Source organism: Cottoperca gobio, chromosome 24 (genome assembly GCF_900634415.1).
Source record: "Cottoperca gobio chromosome 24, fCotGob3.1, whole genome shotgun sequence".
Classification (NCBI taxonomy): Eukaryota; Metazoa; Chordata; class Actinopteri; order Perciformes; family Bovichtidae; genus Cottoperca; species Cottoperca gobio.
The window spans coordinates 5,174,451-5,190,397 of NC_041378.1; the positions used below are offsets into that span (position 1 = coordinate 5,174,451).

At 40.6% G+C, this 15,947-nt stretch overlaps 1 protein-coding gene across 3 annotated transcripts in view; it reads right to left on the reverse strand.

Moving 5' to 3' along the window:
- Window positions 1-548: 548 nt before the first annotated feature.
- The window catches only part of dlgap2b (discs, large (Drosophila) homolog-associated protein 2b), a 36,590-nt gene continuing 21,191 nt past the window's right edge, over window positions 549-15,947 (reverse strand). For 2 of the 3 annotated variants that reach the window (XM_029462711.1, XM_029462712.1), the window contains exons 5-11: window positions 10,966-11,022; window positions 5,938-6,296; window positions 4,708-4,793; window positions 4,199-4,605; window positions 3,832-3,923; window positions 2,138-2,290; window positions 549-764 (exon numbers count right to left, since the gene is read on the reverse strand). In XM_029462711.1, coding sequence (XP_029318571.1) covers window positions 549-764; window positions 2,138-2,290; window positions 3,832-3,923; window positions 4,199-4,605; window positions 4,708-4,793; window positions 5,938-6,296; window positions 10,966-11,022 — 1,370 coding nt within the window. Of the gene's footprint in view, window positions 765-2,137; window positions 2,291-3,831; window positions 3,924-4,198; window positions 4,606-4,707; window positions 4,794-5,937; window positions 6,297-10,965; window positions 11,023-15,731; window positions 15,768-15,947 lie in introns of all 3 variants that reach the window. The other variant, XM_029462710.1, reaches the window with a different exon arrangement.

The window sequence follows — 15,947 nt, forward strand, 5'->3', positions numbered from 1 at the left end:
AATGAGGGGGGGGGGGGGGGTATAGCTCATTCTCATGGTGCAGAACCTGCAGCAAAGAGTCCCCTTGTCGGTTTAAAGCTACACTAGGCAACGTCACATATCAGCGGCTCATGTTTAGCAATCCAGCTGGTCTGTGATCAGTTTTAACCGAAGAATGCCAAAAGGGCAAGAGGCAAAAGAACCGCTGGGGTGTCCAGTTTTCTCAGTTTTGATCTTCGTCTTAAATGTTTTTATTTATTACTTTCTGTGAGGAAAACGACCATCTACACTCACCTGACTCCTCACTCAGGGAAGATGGGCCGTTCTTCTCCTATGGCAGTGCCACATTGTCATTTAAGCTGATTGGAGAAATAAAAAAAAAAAAAGGGATTAATTTACAACTGAAATCTTGCCTAGTGTAGCTTCGGTAGGGACGGCCCAGAGAATGGCGACGGATGAGGAAAAAGTGGACGAGCAAGGGACGGATGATGACAGCAGGCTGGAGGTGACGCCACCAGCTGGTGTCGGGTGGAAGTGGACACGAGGAGCTAAGGGTGAATCCGTGGACCTCAAAGCCGCGTCTGGGCTTCGGGGATGTAGATCTCGATGCTGTCGGCCCTCTCTGTGGCTGAGTTCTGTCTGAAAGACGCTGCTCGTTTGGCAGCCATGAGGCGTCTGCGAGCTTCCTGTCGCTGGCGGTCCGGAAGATCCAGAGAGCGCTCTCGCATAATGCCTGCGCGGCCCTTGGATGGCCGCTTTGTCAGAGGTGGTGGCCACTTCCGCTCCTAACGATACAGAATGACAAGATTAAACAAGGCAAACAATAGCTTATTATTATAGCAATGCCTCCGACAGCACACGTTGATTCACAGGGGAGGAATGCTAACAAAACTGTTGTTAGGAGTAACGTGCGCCACTTAATATAAATTAAACACCAATTTCCTCTAAAAGCGCTCCTCAATATACTCACTCATCTTAGATATCTGATTGAATTGTCTGCAGAAGACGCTTCCTTTATGGAAACATAATAAAACTGACAACAGCAATATGTTTTTCATTCTATTGAGGACATTTTAATATTGTTTTATTTAGTTTACACATTGTATATTATGTCATTATAGGAAAAACAAGAGGGACTATTTATCCAGCTCTGAGAGTAAAGAATGAGGAGGAAAAGCAATGAAAGGCTTAATGCCTTAAGGAAATCCTGCAGAAAATGTTGCATGTTGAATCGGCGCAGATAAATGAAACGCTAATAGGAGTTTTGTTCACTATGGAGTGCACTGCTTTGGATAAATGTGGCTTTAAAGCCTTAAACATATGGACTCTTGGTCACTTGGGTACATGTGTGTGTCATGGACGGGCCGATATCCTTTATCGAACAAAAGGAAACTTGTAGAAACATTACAGAAACGTTCAAGTTATTACATAGCCTTTTTGCAAAGAGTGTTTGCAACGTATGACTTACAAATCTGAACACACTAATATACAAAAAGTGTTGAACGTGAGGCGAGCTTTTCTAATTGCTTGGCACAGAGAAGCCCGACGCAGAGCATCTGTGTCCCTGTTTGGGCTCAGCTTCATGGAGCTTGCAATGTGCCTATCAGCTGCTGGAGGTAAATAACTCCCGTACAACTGCAACTGTAGCATGAAGATAATTATCTAAGTGCCCAGAAGGAGCTTGTCTATCTCTAAAACCACATTACCATCTAAATGGGCTTCTTACAAACGCCGCTCCCTCATCTACAAGCAATGTGCTTCTATTTCCGCTGCTGGGTGTCGGCGATTGATATTCTTAATGTTTTATGTTTTTCATTTTCTACAGTGACATACTTTGAAATTAAGTTCACCTTACTTCACCTGGAAATCTCAAAATCATACTTTGTCAGTTACGATAATAATGGATGTGAAAGATAAATATGGACCTGATGTAAAACTAGTACCAAGTTGTTTTAGAGGAAGCTTCTAGCTGTTGAAGCTGAACTGATGTTGCCTCCGAACATTGTCCCTGCAGTGTTATGATAAGAATGATTAACCCCCTGCTGGTCACAAACCTCAAAAGGGAGGCAAATGTTGTTACTGTAGTTTTCTCAAACGCTGAGCGAGTTCACCTGGAGCCCATTAGGACTAAATATTACGAGTGTGTGGAGTGTTGTACCTTCTTCTCTGGACTATCCACCAGCCGCCACTGGTTGCTCTTGATCTGCTGCAGCTCATCAAACTTGGCAGTGACGTCATCGATGGAAAGCTGCAAGAGGTCCCAGAATCCAGCCAGGTCCTGAGATGTGGGTCTGGGCATGGCACTGGGGTCCTGAAGACACAGCGGAGGGGAGGGGGGGGGGAAATGTGTATGGACCAAATGAGTAAATAAATAAAAAGTAACAAAAACATGTATTTGTTATATCACCTGTATCATACTAAACTTAAAAAAGATTTTAAAACTCTAATTACTTGAACAAAAAAATACATCGACTTAATCTGTGTTACAATAAACTACAACTTACTTTCAGCCACCTCACTATTCCCGCCACTGTGTGGCAGCACAACACTAATATTGGTTCATAACCGTAACTGCCTTTTTATTGCATCTTCTTTTTATAAAAGCAGAGACGAGCAATTGAGTGAATAATTAATTAAGTCATTTCTATGGTCATATGCAATGAGGACAGAATGCACAGGGGAGGAAATGCTATTTATTCCCCCTGTTTCTGTACCTTCCTCAAGTGTGCACACATTACTGTCAGCACAGGTGTTTTTGTAGAATTTAAAAAACATAATTACTGTTTTTCCACTCTACTGTCATTTTCCAAAAGTATCCCTGTTGTGTACAATTAAAAATGACATTTCTGTGGTGCATTGCTGCTCATGATGCATACTGTACCCAGTTGCCTGCAAACCACAACACAGCACACTCGACTCATCCGGCAGCCGCATACAGACTCATTACCACAGACGGCAAACCCAGAATGTGTGTGATCTCAGACCAAGAAAAGGTCTGTCAAGTCAAACTTCAAAGCACGTTTGGAGCATTTCTATCGACACATCGTGCAGTTCCTCCTCCGTCCACAAGGGGAAACAGAGTCGTTCTCTCATTCAGACACGTCTGAAAGCTCAGGGCAATCTAAGGCTTGTCACTACCAATGTTTGACTTAATTCATCATCCCATTATCTACGGAGAGAGAGAGAGAGAGAGAGAGAGGCACAAAACCATCCAAAAGAGAGCAACACACCGAGTTACGGCACACGCACAAAGAAATTGAGAGAGGAGGCAGATTTCAACCACCTCAACAAGGTTTTGCATTTCATTCAAAAAAAAAAAAAAACGAGCTTTGCTTCAGCAAGGTGTGATTAAGTACCTGCCTGTCTTTTTCACCGTCTCTCTCCACTGTATCTGCAGAAACATTCCCACTCATGACACTATCATCCTCTGATATATGCTGACTCTGTGGATAGTTAGCATTAGAAAGGGGATGAGTTTCCAGCCGACGTGACATGAGGGCTAAACAGTGAGACAGGGTGGCAGTCCATTATTCAAACTCTGCAGTCCCATTCAAACTGCTGCCTCCGTGCTCGAATGAATGGCCTCAACACAGGTGCTGCTTCCTACTGGAGTTCCCCTTTCCTTTACTGTGGGGTCAATAGCGGTAAAGGGACTGCTTCACTATTGATCTCTGTGGTCTATTTCTGGAAGGTGAACAAATGCGGCGTCAGGCCGAGCGCTTTCTCTCGCAGCTCTGAGAGAGAGGAGACTATCAACAGGTTCGCCCGAGATCCTTTGTGTTTTTTCTATGTGACATGTTAACAGCACGTCGGTCGATACAGTGTTTTTGTTCACAGACACGCAGTACTCACCAGATTCTGCTGACATAGCCAGTAAAACTGCTGAAACTTTTGAGACATGAGTAGCTGAGCACTTCCCACTGCACTCCGGATTTTCCCCAGGACTGGCGGAGATGGAGAGAGACAAGAAGAGATTCGGGTTTGATCACAACTTGGCAAAGGCAAACATGTCGAGCAACGTCTTTCAGACAGCCATTCACAAGGATCCAATTTGCTCACAAAAGGCCCGTCCAGATTCTGTGTTTTCATAGTCGTCATGACAGCTAGTACTGCGACTGTTCACTTTTGTACATTCTGCAAAAGAAGTGAATTATCATGCAGCACATTTCATGAAAGCATTGACCTCAGACAAGAACATAGTTTCCCTCGGGACACTCACTCTCCTCCGTCAGATCATGCTCCTCCGCTTCTCTCTCCATCTCTTTGCACCACCCCTCGAGCCGCTTGGTTTCATTGTGAAGGAGCTGCATGAACCAGCTGCCGTCCCTGCGGAGGGGGGACACTCGGCCCGTGTCCGTGTTCTCCAGACTGGGTTCCACCAGCCAGGTTTCAGGCTGCGGGCTGGAGTGGCCACTGGAAGGCCGGTAGTCCTCCCTGTAACTGAACAGGCCTTGTGTGCGCACCGTGCGGATGGCCCCATACTGCGTGGGCGTGCTGGGCTCAGAGTGGCGACCGAAGCCGCCTCCGAACTGCAGGCCCTTGTCCTCCATGGAGGGAAAGCCCTCCAACTCCATGTCTGCTTGTACTGCAGTGGTCACACTGTTGGAGCGCTTGAACCTCCCGTGCCTAAAAATGAGTCAAAAGGGACAATGTTTGTTTTTTTAATGCAACTTTAAATGTACTAATCTCTGACTATGGACACTGTGGTTCTTCTGTCTGAGCACATACCGTTTGTGATCCTCCACCTGGATCCCTATAGAGTGGAACTGAGGAAGGCCTTTACTTTCAGTCTCAGAGTCGGTCACAGTTTCCACCTGGTACAGACAGAACACCGTCAAATCATTCACAACTGAAAATGAACACCAAAGTACAGACGCAAATATCATCTATTCAAGTTTGACATTTAGAAATGTATTATATGTTTCTTACTTATTACAGAAGATTTCCTATTTGTCCTTCACACAGCGATATAACAGACGCTGACAGTCTATAAGGCAGACAGCTGAGCCAAACAAGAAAGCAGTACTGATACTGATGTAAGGATACACAATGATACATGGTCTGGAGGATACCATTTTACATTTTAAAATCCAGCTACAGTGTAATTGATTGACTAAACCTTGTGCTGCAGTGTCGGTAGTTGCATGGATGTGAAGTTTAACCCTATCCAAGCAATCAACGATCTGGAACTCTGAGTCTCGTCTGGTACAGTGTCCACTCTTAACAGCTCCGTTTGTAAGAGGGACGCCAACTATCTTGGACATCATGCTCAGCACTGCCCACAAGAGACGTCGGTGAGATCTCCAAATTGGAGCTGGCAACTTTTGCACATTTGCCTTCAGGAGATGCAGGAGCGAGTTACAGTAAGTACGTCGGACAGTTAGCACGCAAAGGCAGAATCCTTATGTTGCAGAGAAGCTACTCTTTCAGGTATGAGCTCTAATGTGGCCGATGTTATCTGTGAGCTCAAGAAGAACTTAACAGGTGAAGCACTCAGATCTCAAACTAGAACAAAGACCGTAAGAGAGACTTTACTTTACTCATCACCGCAGCCTCTGTAGTGCTGTAATACAGCCTGACACTTGTAAAGGTCAACAAGCCTCCAAAACCTTGCGCAGTACTTCACACAGATTGGTACATTTGTGAATTTGTAATACTCAAAGAACATGGCAAGACGATCCAATTTGCACATGTTTCGTTGTATTGCCAGTTCATCATTTTGAAGTGTGCTGGGACGTGGACATTTTCTATAAAGGAACCTTATACTCTTGTCACGTCATGGTGCAATGAAACAACTACCTATATTACATTAAAAAAAGTGTATTTGGTTGATTTAATAATAACTTTACTGAGAACCCTTCCAGACGAGATAGAAGACAGATGAGATTGGTGGAGTAGAGAGTGTGGTGACTGCAAAGAGAGCAGCACATTGAGTGGCATTGTCAGTTCTGCAGTTACCTGTATCCCGATAGAGGAACGTGGGGTTTTGAGGTACTCCTCGGCCTTGGACACCAGCACTGCTTTGTCGCATGTCTGGACGGAGCTGTGGCTGCCCAGAGATGCATGCCTCTTGCCTGCTGCTGACTCCATGGCCATGGTGACCGCCTTGGTGCTGTCCAGGCTGTCCATGGAGCTGTAGATGGGACGACCAAGGCTATCCGTGGTCCACAGACCGCCCCGTGGATGCCTGCCCTCGTGGTAGGCATCCTGGGTGGACTCTGTACTGCTCTGGGCTGTCACAGAGATAAGAGGCTTGGTGGTGGTGCGCGGGGGCACAGGAGGTGGAGTCTTCTTGTAACTGGGAGGATATGACACCACTGGATAGCACAAGCAGGATGACAGGACGAGGACAAGGCAAGACAAGGGTAGAGGATAAAATAAAATGTGGCCAGAAGCTGACAAGGGCCCAGTGCTGCCGTTCACCTGTATCACAAAATGTGTGATAGAAGAGCGTCATAGCATGATGGGAGATTAAGCATCAGGGCACTTTAGCACTCAAAGCGAAGGAAATGTCAGTAAGTCAAAAAGCAACGGCAGCTTTGTAATACGTGTGTGCAATAAAGGATTATGGGTAAGATTTGTTCTTCTAAGTGTAAATGTGAATCTGATGGTAATCCATCCAGATGGACCTCACAGCAGAGTTGGAAAGGTACCAAAGTTATGATAAAACATTGACTTAAAGGGACAGTCCCCTACAAAATCCAAAATACGTATTTCTCCTCTTATCTCTCGTGCTATTTATCAATCTAAGTTGTTATAGTGTGAGCTGCAGATACCAGCCGTAGAGATGTCTACCTTCACCTGAATATAATGAAACGAGATGGCACTTGGCTTGTGGTGCTCAAAGCGTCAAAAACATACATCAACAGCAAAGTCTCTTCCCATAAATCATGACCCGGTTACTCAAGATAATCCACAGACGTTATGGTGAGCTGTTTCATGTTCGGTCAGTCTAGATTGATAAAGTATAGTAAAACATTTCTATAGTAAAATATTCCTGATGCTAAATACATTTCTGAATATAGCAAGGTTCTTGTGCTTTGCCTATTTAAACACACATGCTGTATACTGGCGTAAACAGGTGCAGGCAGAGCCCCACACACACACACACACACACACACACACACACACACACACACACACACACACACACACACACACACACACACACACACACACACAGATAAACCACTTTGGATTACAGGTAATTAAGTGCAATAAGAAATAAGAAACCACAGGGAACTCTGTTAAGCTAAATCCAGTCACAGACTTGACTTCCTTCCAACTTGAAGGGGCTGCAGCTCTGCAAGACACAGTGGGTGGATACCAAAAGGAAAAGAGCAGAGTGACTCAGGCGGTACGCAACTCCACACGTCCTATTTTTACACATTCTATCCATTTTAATTATTTTCAATTTTTAAAAAAGTGCAATATAAATGCACTCCATTAGTTCATTATTGTCTCTTCTAAAGCACGCTCTCTTTTTAATCCCTTTAACAAATAACAAACTAGCATTTTATTTTTTAATCAGAGACAAACTGGCAGTGATATGAACATTAAGTTAAACTCTCACTTCCTCGTATTCTTTTTAAAGACGTGTAAAACATTTACCTAACTTGTTTTTGTTGTTGTATCAGGTGAGGTCATAGGGTCTCCAGCATTAGACTTCATAGTGAGGATGTGCACTATGTTGGTAACAAACAGCCATACACACAATCGAACAGTGACATTGTCCTTTGCAGAAGTAATGAATGTGACTGTACTCCCTCAGTGGGCTGATGATAAGTCTCTAAATTAGCCCATCATCAGCACTACACACTTCCTCTGCAGTTCATTCATGTGCGTTATGCCTGCCTAAATGAATTGACATTTGCACACCCATTTATGTGCTTGGCAAAATGACACAATTATTTGCCACGGTTAATATTGTTTAGTGAAGACATTTAATTAGCCGACTCCTCCTGGGCTGTCATAGCACCACATCTGAGAGAATTTCCATACTCTAACTGGAAAAAAAGAACAATCACAACGTCTTGCGTTGACATTGACTGGACACCAGATGTCCCCCTAAAGACTGTCCACATGGAGATCTGACGGGGCAATACTGGATTAAGATAAGTGTGTATTAATATCCTTGTATTAAGTTTATCTCCTTTTTACAGTGACACTGAAGCTGCTCTACTGAAGTTGATTGGAGCAGTGATTGAATGTAGCGCCGTACATTTACTACCATACTTTTTCGTACAATTTTTAGGTACAGTGCTTGTATTTAAGTGCTACCATTTTAGGCTTCTTAACTTTCGACATTATTTCTGAAGGAAATAATGTATTTTTTACTCTCCTACATTGTTTGACAGCTGCAGTTACCAGTTCCTTCAGATCATCAGACATCACACAGGGAATTCAAATGTTAAAGAGGAAGGAAATCCCTAACAATTGATGCTGCCATGCAGTCACAAGCCCTCTCCTGCTCTTTTCACCTACATGTCGGACCCACAATTTGAATATATGCTTAAAAATGTTCAGCATACAGCACGAGCCGTTACAGACCCGGGGCTACAGTGCAGCTGTTTTTCCTTTGAAATACTCCAGCTTTAGTTGAAACTTTGAATAATATAGTCCAGAGAAGCATCCTGTCCTCTGTGTTGTCTGTGGTGCCCAGCTGTGTTTGAATTTGAATGTTTGGTTAAGCATTGCTGCACTGGGCAGCTCAGTTGACAGACCCACACAGTGGAGGTGCAGCCAAGACTAAATGGACCTGAATGTCATGCTATAAAATAGTGTTGCTGCTCTGCTTAAAAGCTTCTGTATTATTACAGGTAAACAGTGAGGACCCTGGTAGTGTCTGCCTTCAAAACAGGCATTTAGACACATCCTCTGCCCCCTGCAGCTCAGACGCAGGGACATGCTTCTGCATCAAAACAAAAATTAGTCAACAATTAATCCTTATGTAATCTCCTCCCTGTCCGAATTGACTATCAATCTTTCTGGTGCCCATTCTAACTTCATCAACAAAGTGAATCAACAGTGTGCATGACACAAGGCTTATCAATCATATTATAACGTTTGGGGAGAAGCAGTCTAAATTAGTATAATTAATCAATTGACTGATCGTCAGGAAATTACGACTACTTTGATAATCTATTAATCGTTTAAATTGTATATAAAGTACTGATGTCCGTCATACTTGGATCAAAATTTGAGGTTTTAGAGCTTTTCTGTGTTTCATGAGCTGTCATTCTGTTATGGACTTGTGGTTGGACAAAACAAGTCATTTGAAGATGTCACCTGATGGGCTATTTATTTATAAACAATTAATAATTATGTATTGGTAGTGTATTTAAAATGTCAGAAAATTATAACAGTTTTCTGACACACTACACTCCACAATTAATCGATTTGTATCAATTACTCGAAAGAACTCTGAGCAGATTAATGATCAGATTAATCTATGATAACAGATACATTTCCTTGATTTAAATTAATCCATTTATTTTCTCTCAGCACGTTACGTTACGTTTGGCGCGCGACCAACGTCAAATGCGTCAAACCAACGGCAAAACGACGTAAACAGGTGAGCTAGCGGTTGCGACAAACAGAAGTTGTGTTTTTAGCTCAATTATAATATTGGAGAACATTTAGTGATTAAAAGAGCATGTAGGAACGGAAAGAGTAATGTTACTTACATGGCTTGAAAGGTTTTTTGCACGTTTCGTTCTTTTTTTTAAAGTTATCCAGCTAAACTGTCGTTGGTTTCCACTTTTAGAGTTAGCTAACTGCGAATCCAGTTGACGAGGTAACGTTAGCTAGCTAACTGCCGACAGAGGTTGAGTGTTTAATGTTCACAACATAACGTTAACAGGTTTTCAGACCAACTAATTTTCCGTTAACCCATTGTGCCCAAGAACTAGGCTATATTTAGTACGATATGGAAAAATGCCGCAACATTAGCTTTTTTAATTTCAAGCAGAGGTCTTCAACAGGGGGTCCGCGACGCCTAGGGGATCCGCAGAGGTACTGCAGGGGGGTCGCGACAGTTTTGGTTGATTAGACAATTCTTTATTTTTTTATGTCTTTAAATATACATTAACATGAATACAACATATTGTAGCGACCGGATAAATGGAGGCAGAATACTTTATCTTTCAGTCAGCAATGCACACATTCAGTATTAATTGAATAGCTTAGTATTAAATGCACAATAACAGGGTAGCTATGTTTAGACATGGCACTAGGCCCAGTTTAATATAAAACACAATTTTATACAATATATATAGTAGGGGGTCCCTACTCCACCTCTCCATCAGTTTGGGGGTCCTTGGCCTGAAAAAACGTTGAAGACCCCTGGTCTAAAGTATTGTAATAGGGTACGGACGTAACGTTATCTACTTGAATTTATCACACGAAAAATCAACCTTTTTTTAAATAGTCAGGATTTCTTTTTCAATTATGAAAAATGCTACCATTGTGTCTCATAAGGCTTCCATATGAAATATGTTTTCACTGCATAGTGTTTGGGCACATGGGACTACTGTTTTTGACCTAAATATATATAGAATTACCAGTAGTCCCATGTGCCCAAAGACTTTATACAGAATGTGAATATGAAGAACTCACTTTTCAGCCAAACGGTTTGATCGATATGGAAAATTTCTTTTCAATTAAAAAATTCAGCTGCAGGCAAAAAATGTGTTAATGTTTTGAAGGAGATAATATAAAAATAAAAGTAAGACGATAAAAAAAATTCATGAAACAAAAGCTTCTGTGTTAACAGCCCTTGCATGCAAAGTTAGCCTAATAAAGTTATGTGTAACCCAGGAAGAGATTAACTTTTTTCTTTCTTTAATTTTCTCTCACTTTGTCGCTCTTGTTAGCAAAAGTGACCGGCCTCCCTTAACTACGCCCATGGATATATGACTGCGACTTAAATGTAGTTTGCAAAGATAGATGCTAGTATGGAGGAACAGAGAAAAGATGGACTGGTACCTGGAGGTGGATGAGCACGGTCCACACTGCAGGAAGTAGGGAGACGAAACTGAATCCCTACAAGGAGCAAACAACACCAGTTAGAAAGGACAAATGCAGTTATCGAACACACTAATTCACACCTACAGTGAAAGATCTTTGTATACCTACCACAACTTACTCCAAGAGGTCTAACGCTCATTAAATAATATTTACAGAATGTTTTCTTTTAGCTTATCCAGTTGTTAAGTCAGTCAGTAACAGGCAGGGAGAGAGAAACACAGATATGCTCAGTTTACAGTGTTATGGCTCACATCAAGTGTTTTTTTTCCTAAATGTTGAGCAGTGCAGAGCTTAATGCACTTGGCAAAGGTCCATTTGGCCTATTATGATTTCATATGAGTGAGTTAGACTGACAGTTCTAATGTAAATAACTAAAACACTGCTTCACCACGTAAAGAACAAAATGGGAAATACTGATTTCTGGGTAATTTTTCAGCATTTGCTGTGTTTCTGTCTCAAAATGCAAACAATCTAATGGCACTGACAAAACTTGCAACTTGATGGTGTCGGCAATGCTCATAGGCAACAATTCTGCAGAAGGTGCCTCAACAATGTGTCTGATAATAAAACTTATTACCAGGAACATTTGAAAATTTATTTGTCTAGACTTTTTTGTTGTAGCTGCCAATGTTGTCCAAAACAGTTTATTGCATTTTCAAACCAACAAAAATAATCACAATAAAATTTTGTGGCAAAAGATTATCCAAAATGGACCAAATTTGAAAACTATATTGTCTTTTAGCAAAAGGGTCAATGTTTGCCAAGGTTGTTAGGAATATTGCCCATCTTCATTGCCTTAATATGTTGACCATGTATCATTATATAAAGTTCAATTCTTACTTATCAGGCATGAGATAACATGCATCATCTGATTCTGAAAACAGACAGCTACACCTTATCTTAATATACATATAAGACACAAAACAGACATAATTAAAACATAAATATGAAAATCAAGTAAAATTTAAAAATTCAGTATTCAATAAATGTATATTTTTTCCAATCTTTAGATATTATTTGAATAAATATTTAATATTCAAGTATTAAACTTTGTTTATTAGCAGTACGGTGTGTCTCCTGAGAGAGGCACAACATTTCTTTTTGGAGTTTAAGGCCAAAAGTAATGTACAGAAAAATACTTAGAAGAGACATAGACTATCACTATCTGAATGAACTACTCCATAACTGTAGAAAAATGCCACCAACATGAGCTTAAATTGAAAATGTTAGTCTCAGTCAAGTGGCATTTTTGTAGATCTAACAGAAATAAAATTTAGACAATAGGGAAACAAATAAAATCAGACAAAATGTGCTGAGAGACCCAGACAAAGAACATATTTTTAAACAGAAAAGTAAGAAAGTCTAACAGTCGATTCTTCTATCTTTTTTACGTCTTGACGACCTCCGGTGATGCAACAATATAGTATTTTGAAAAGCGTTGCATGCTGTACTGCAGCATGTCGAGTTCCACTTTTCACATTCCCATTTTTCAAATCTTACGCTGAGCAGGGTACGACCGTCCCACTTATATTTATAGCCAGTTTGCTGCATTTAAATGCCATTGCATTTGGTTGCGTGAGCTTAAGCCATACTTTACATGAAGTGCAAGTACACAGCTGCACTTAAAATACAATTAGAATCCTAATTACTGGAAAAATAAATTGTGAACACAATAAGTGCAGCTGAGATTCCAGATTAGGCACAATAATAACCGTGGTACTTACATGGACTTTATGTAAAGTGTGACCTAATATCATTTTATAAAACTTTTGGTGCAGAGAATATGAAACAGACCTTCTCTCTCGTGCTTTTTCAACAGGGCCCCTCAAACCTTTTGCTCCTTTCTGGTCAAGACTTAAATTTCAGAAAAATCGTTGCAAAAGTTCTGACTGCGTCTCCTCCCCGTCCGAGTCCCTCCATTTGTGCCAGCGGCCGTTCTCGCCATAGTTGTGGACTCAGACTGGCAAAGAGGCTGGTGAGATGCTGTTCTTACTCAGGGCAGGGCGGATTGTGGCTTAATGACGTGCAATGACTGACGAGCTGCATACATGAGCATGGGGGCTGAAGATGTAACAAAGCGAACGTGAAGTCTCTCAGATCTTGATGTAACACTATGTTTTCTTTGACTAGAGACGGTGTTAAACATGGAAACGAAGTTACTATTCGCTCCATTTGAGCAAAGGTACAGAAAAAAACATTTATTAATTTTATCCAAATAATTATATTGCAAAATCATTGTCGTCTAAAGCCTAAAAACCACCGCCTACAGTTTTATCTAGTCTGAATATAATGATTATCTCTTGTCTTTAACAGTTTGTGCTACTGGCTGTGCGCTGTGAGTGCATACTGTATGTGGATAAACAAGTTGAAAGCATTGCTTCTATTTAACATAATTGCATAAATGTAGCATGTAGACTACAACGTTTTTCATGAAAATCTCTATTCAGTGATAGACTCCAGGATTAAAATTAAATCCTACTTGTGTACTGAAATAGTCTAAAAACATTTTTTCTGCTCACCTAAGTGGCATTTCTTTAGTGTGCATAAAAGACACATATTGCCACAGGCAAAACAAATTACTTGTGTTAAGCTAAAATAACACTGCTTTTACAAAAAAAGAGCATTGACTAAAGGGAAATAATAATTATGTTCTATTAATGTTACTACACCTGACCCAAGCATTGTGAAGATATTTCTTTAGGCTAGGACTGTGCTTGAGTATGGCACTAGTGGTTAGCAAAGTTGGATGAGAGGATGGATCTATAAATAGATGAATGTATGGATGGATGATTTGACAGAGGACAGCTAGCAGGACCCGAGGGTGTGTATTGGTCAGTGATTCCAGCTGATTCTGCTGGATTTACAAAATTTAAAAGGTAGATTTGTGTTGCACTGTTTTTTCAAGAGCCGTACAATAAAGCATGTTGTTCATAGCCACATACATAGATACATACAGTGGTGATGCCCCCATGGATGCAAGGTGGATTAACCTGTTATGTATGATATATCACAACAAACCAATACAAATCAATGGCCCGAAAGTGTCCTTTTAACAAACTTTGCTTTCATTGCCTTTGCCCCAGTGATAGTGATAGGTAGTGAATAGCATCCTACATAAATCCACACAAAAAGTTAACCTTCTCTCAGCCTTCACAGATAAAAAGAAAAGTTTAAATCACCTAAACAAAAATCCCTGCTAGCAGCCCCTAGAAACTGTAAAGTCATTGTATCCTATAATCATAAGTGTGGGACAAAACAAACCTAGACCATATTGCTATTGTCAAACCCTCTAGTTGTGTTAAAAAGATGTAAGAATTAAGAGTTGTAAAAATTAAACAAGGTTTCATCCTCTTGAATTGAACCTGCTGAGCTAAATGTATTGTAAGCTTCCTGTTAGGTTCAAATATTTTGTGTGTGCAAAGATGACATTTTGGTCTGAGAGTGGCACTAGAATAACAATATAACTCATTCAATTTGGGAGTGTGCATGTGCTCAGAACATTTCAAGCAAATTTGACCGTTCCATATTTACAAATGGGAACTTTGGCCTGTTGGTGGAAACTTTAGGGTTCATCCTTTGGGGATCGGAATCTCAACAAATCTTTAATATCTTCTTTAATATATTGCTTTGAACCAACGTGTTGGACAGATAACACAACAAAGAGACCGTTGGATATCACCATTCATGGGCTCTGCTGCTAGTGGGGCCATTAAAGTGGGTTTGCTATAGTAAAGCAATGGCATCTGAATGTATGTCACCACATAAACATTTCATTATGAACAAACATTCCACCTTTCAATTACTTCAGTATGTCAGAATCTGCAATCTGCAAGCACACCAACTTTTTAAAATGAAGTTTGAGTATTGTTAGTATCTATCGTTCCCTTAAAACTAATGTTAGATAAGAATAAGCTTCATTTAAACTGCCAATAGTGTCAAAGTCTAAACTACTGTACGCTTGAGTACACATCTGAAAAGGTCTTTTTATACATCAACTGTGGCTTTCCCACAATTTGAGTATGAAAACTAACGGATGATATTAATCTAAAAGCGACATTGATTTGTGCTGGTTTGTTGAGCAAAGCTGTTATGTTGGTCATAACCGGCCTTGCTGCATGCCAGGACATTTAAAATAAAGACACACGACTGTGTGCTAATTTTATTCCCCTCTGTTCGCTTAAAGAAAATGTATACAATGGTTAAAGCAAGAGGGTGAAACGCTACTAATACCAATGAATCTGAACAGAACAGTAATATAAATCATAACAAATAAAAAGAAACAAGTAAATCAATTTATGGATTTTGTAAAAAGGCTTCATGCACATCTCTGTTAAAAGTATTTTTCATTTGTGCAGAAGAAATTTGACACGGAACAGTTATTATTGTGTCTCACTATGTTCAAATGCAGTTTATATTCTACAAGAAATGCCAGCGTGCTTACACAAGGCCGACCCGCGGGACGGTAGTCAACTGCTTTAATTTAGTTATGTCGGTTCATTATCCAGTACCAGAACATACTCTTGAAAATTACACTGGATTCAATGTGGAAACAGATGAAAACATTTAAACGTATTATACATACTTAGTGAGTATGACAGCATTTTCAACTTATGTGACTTTTACTTTTAAGTGGAAAATGATAATGAGTCAGACAAATCGTATGAAAAAGTGTAATAACAACATATAAAAAAAGATAGAATAAAGCGGTTCCCTACCAGACCTACCGTACTCTCTACGCCCCCCAGCTAAGCTACGGACGCCTGAAATGGGGGGAAAAAAAAGAAAAAGAAAACAAACAAACAAACAAACAAAAAATAATGATAACTTAGTAATAAAGCAAATATTGAGAGGGTCAAAGTAAAAGACACTGTGCCTGGCCCATGCTGTGTTTTTGCGGTGTGTTAAAGTGTGTAGACTACTCACTGTGGACACAGAAGATA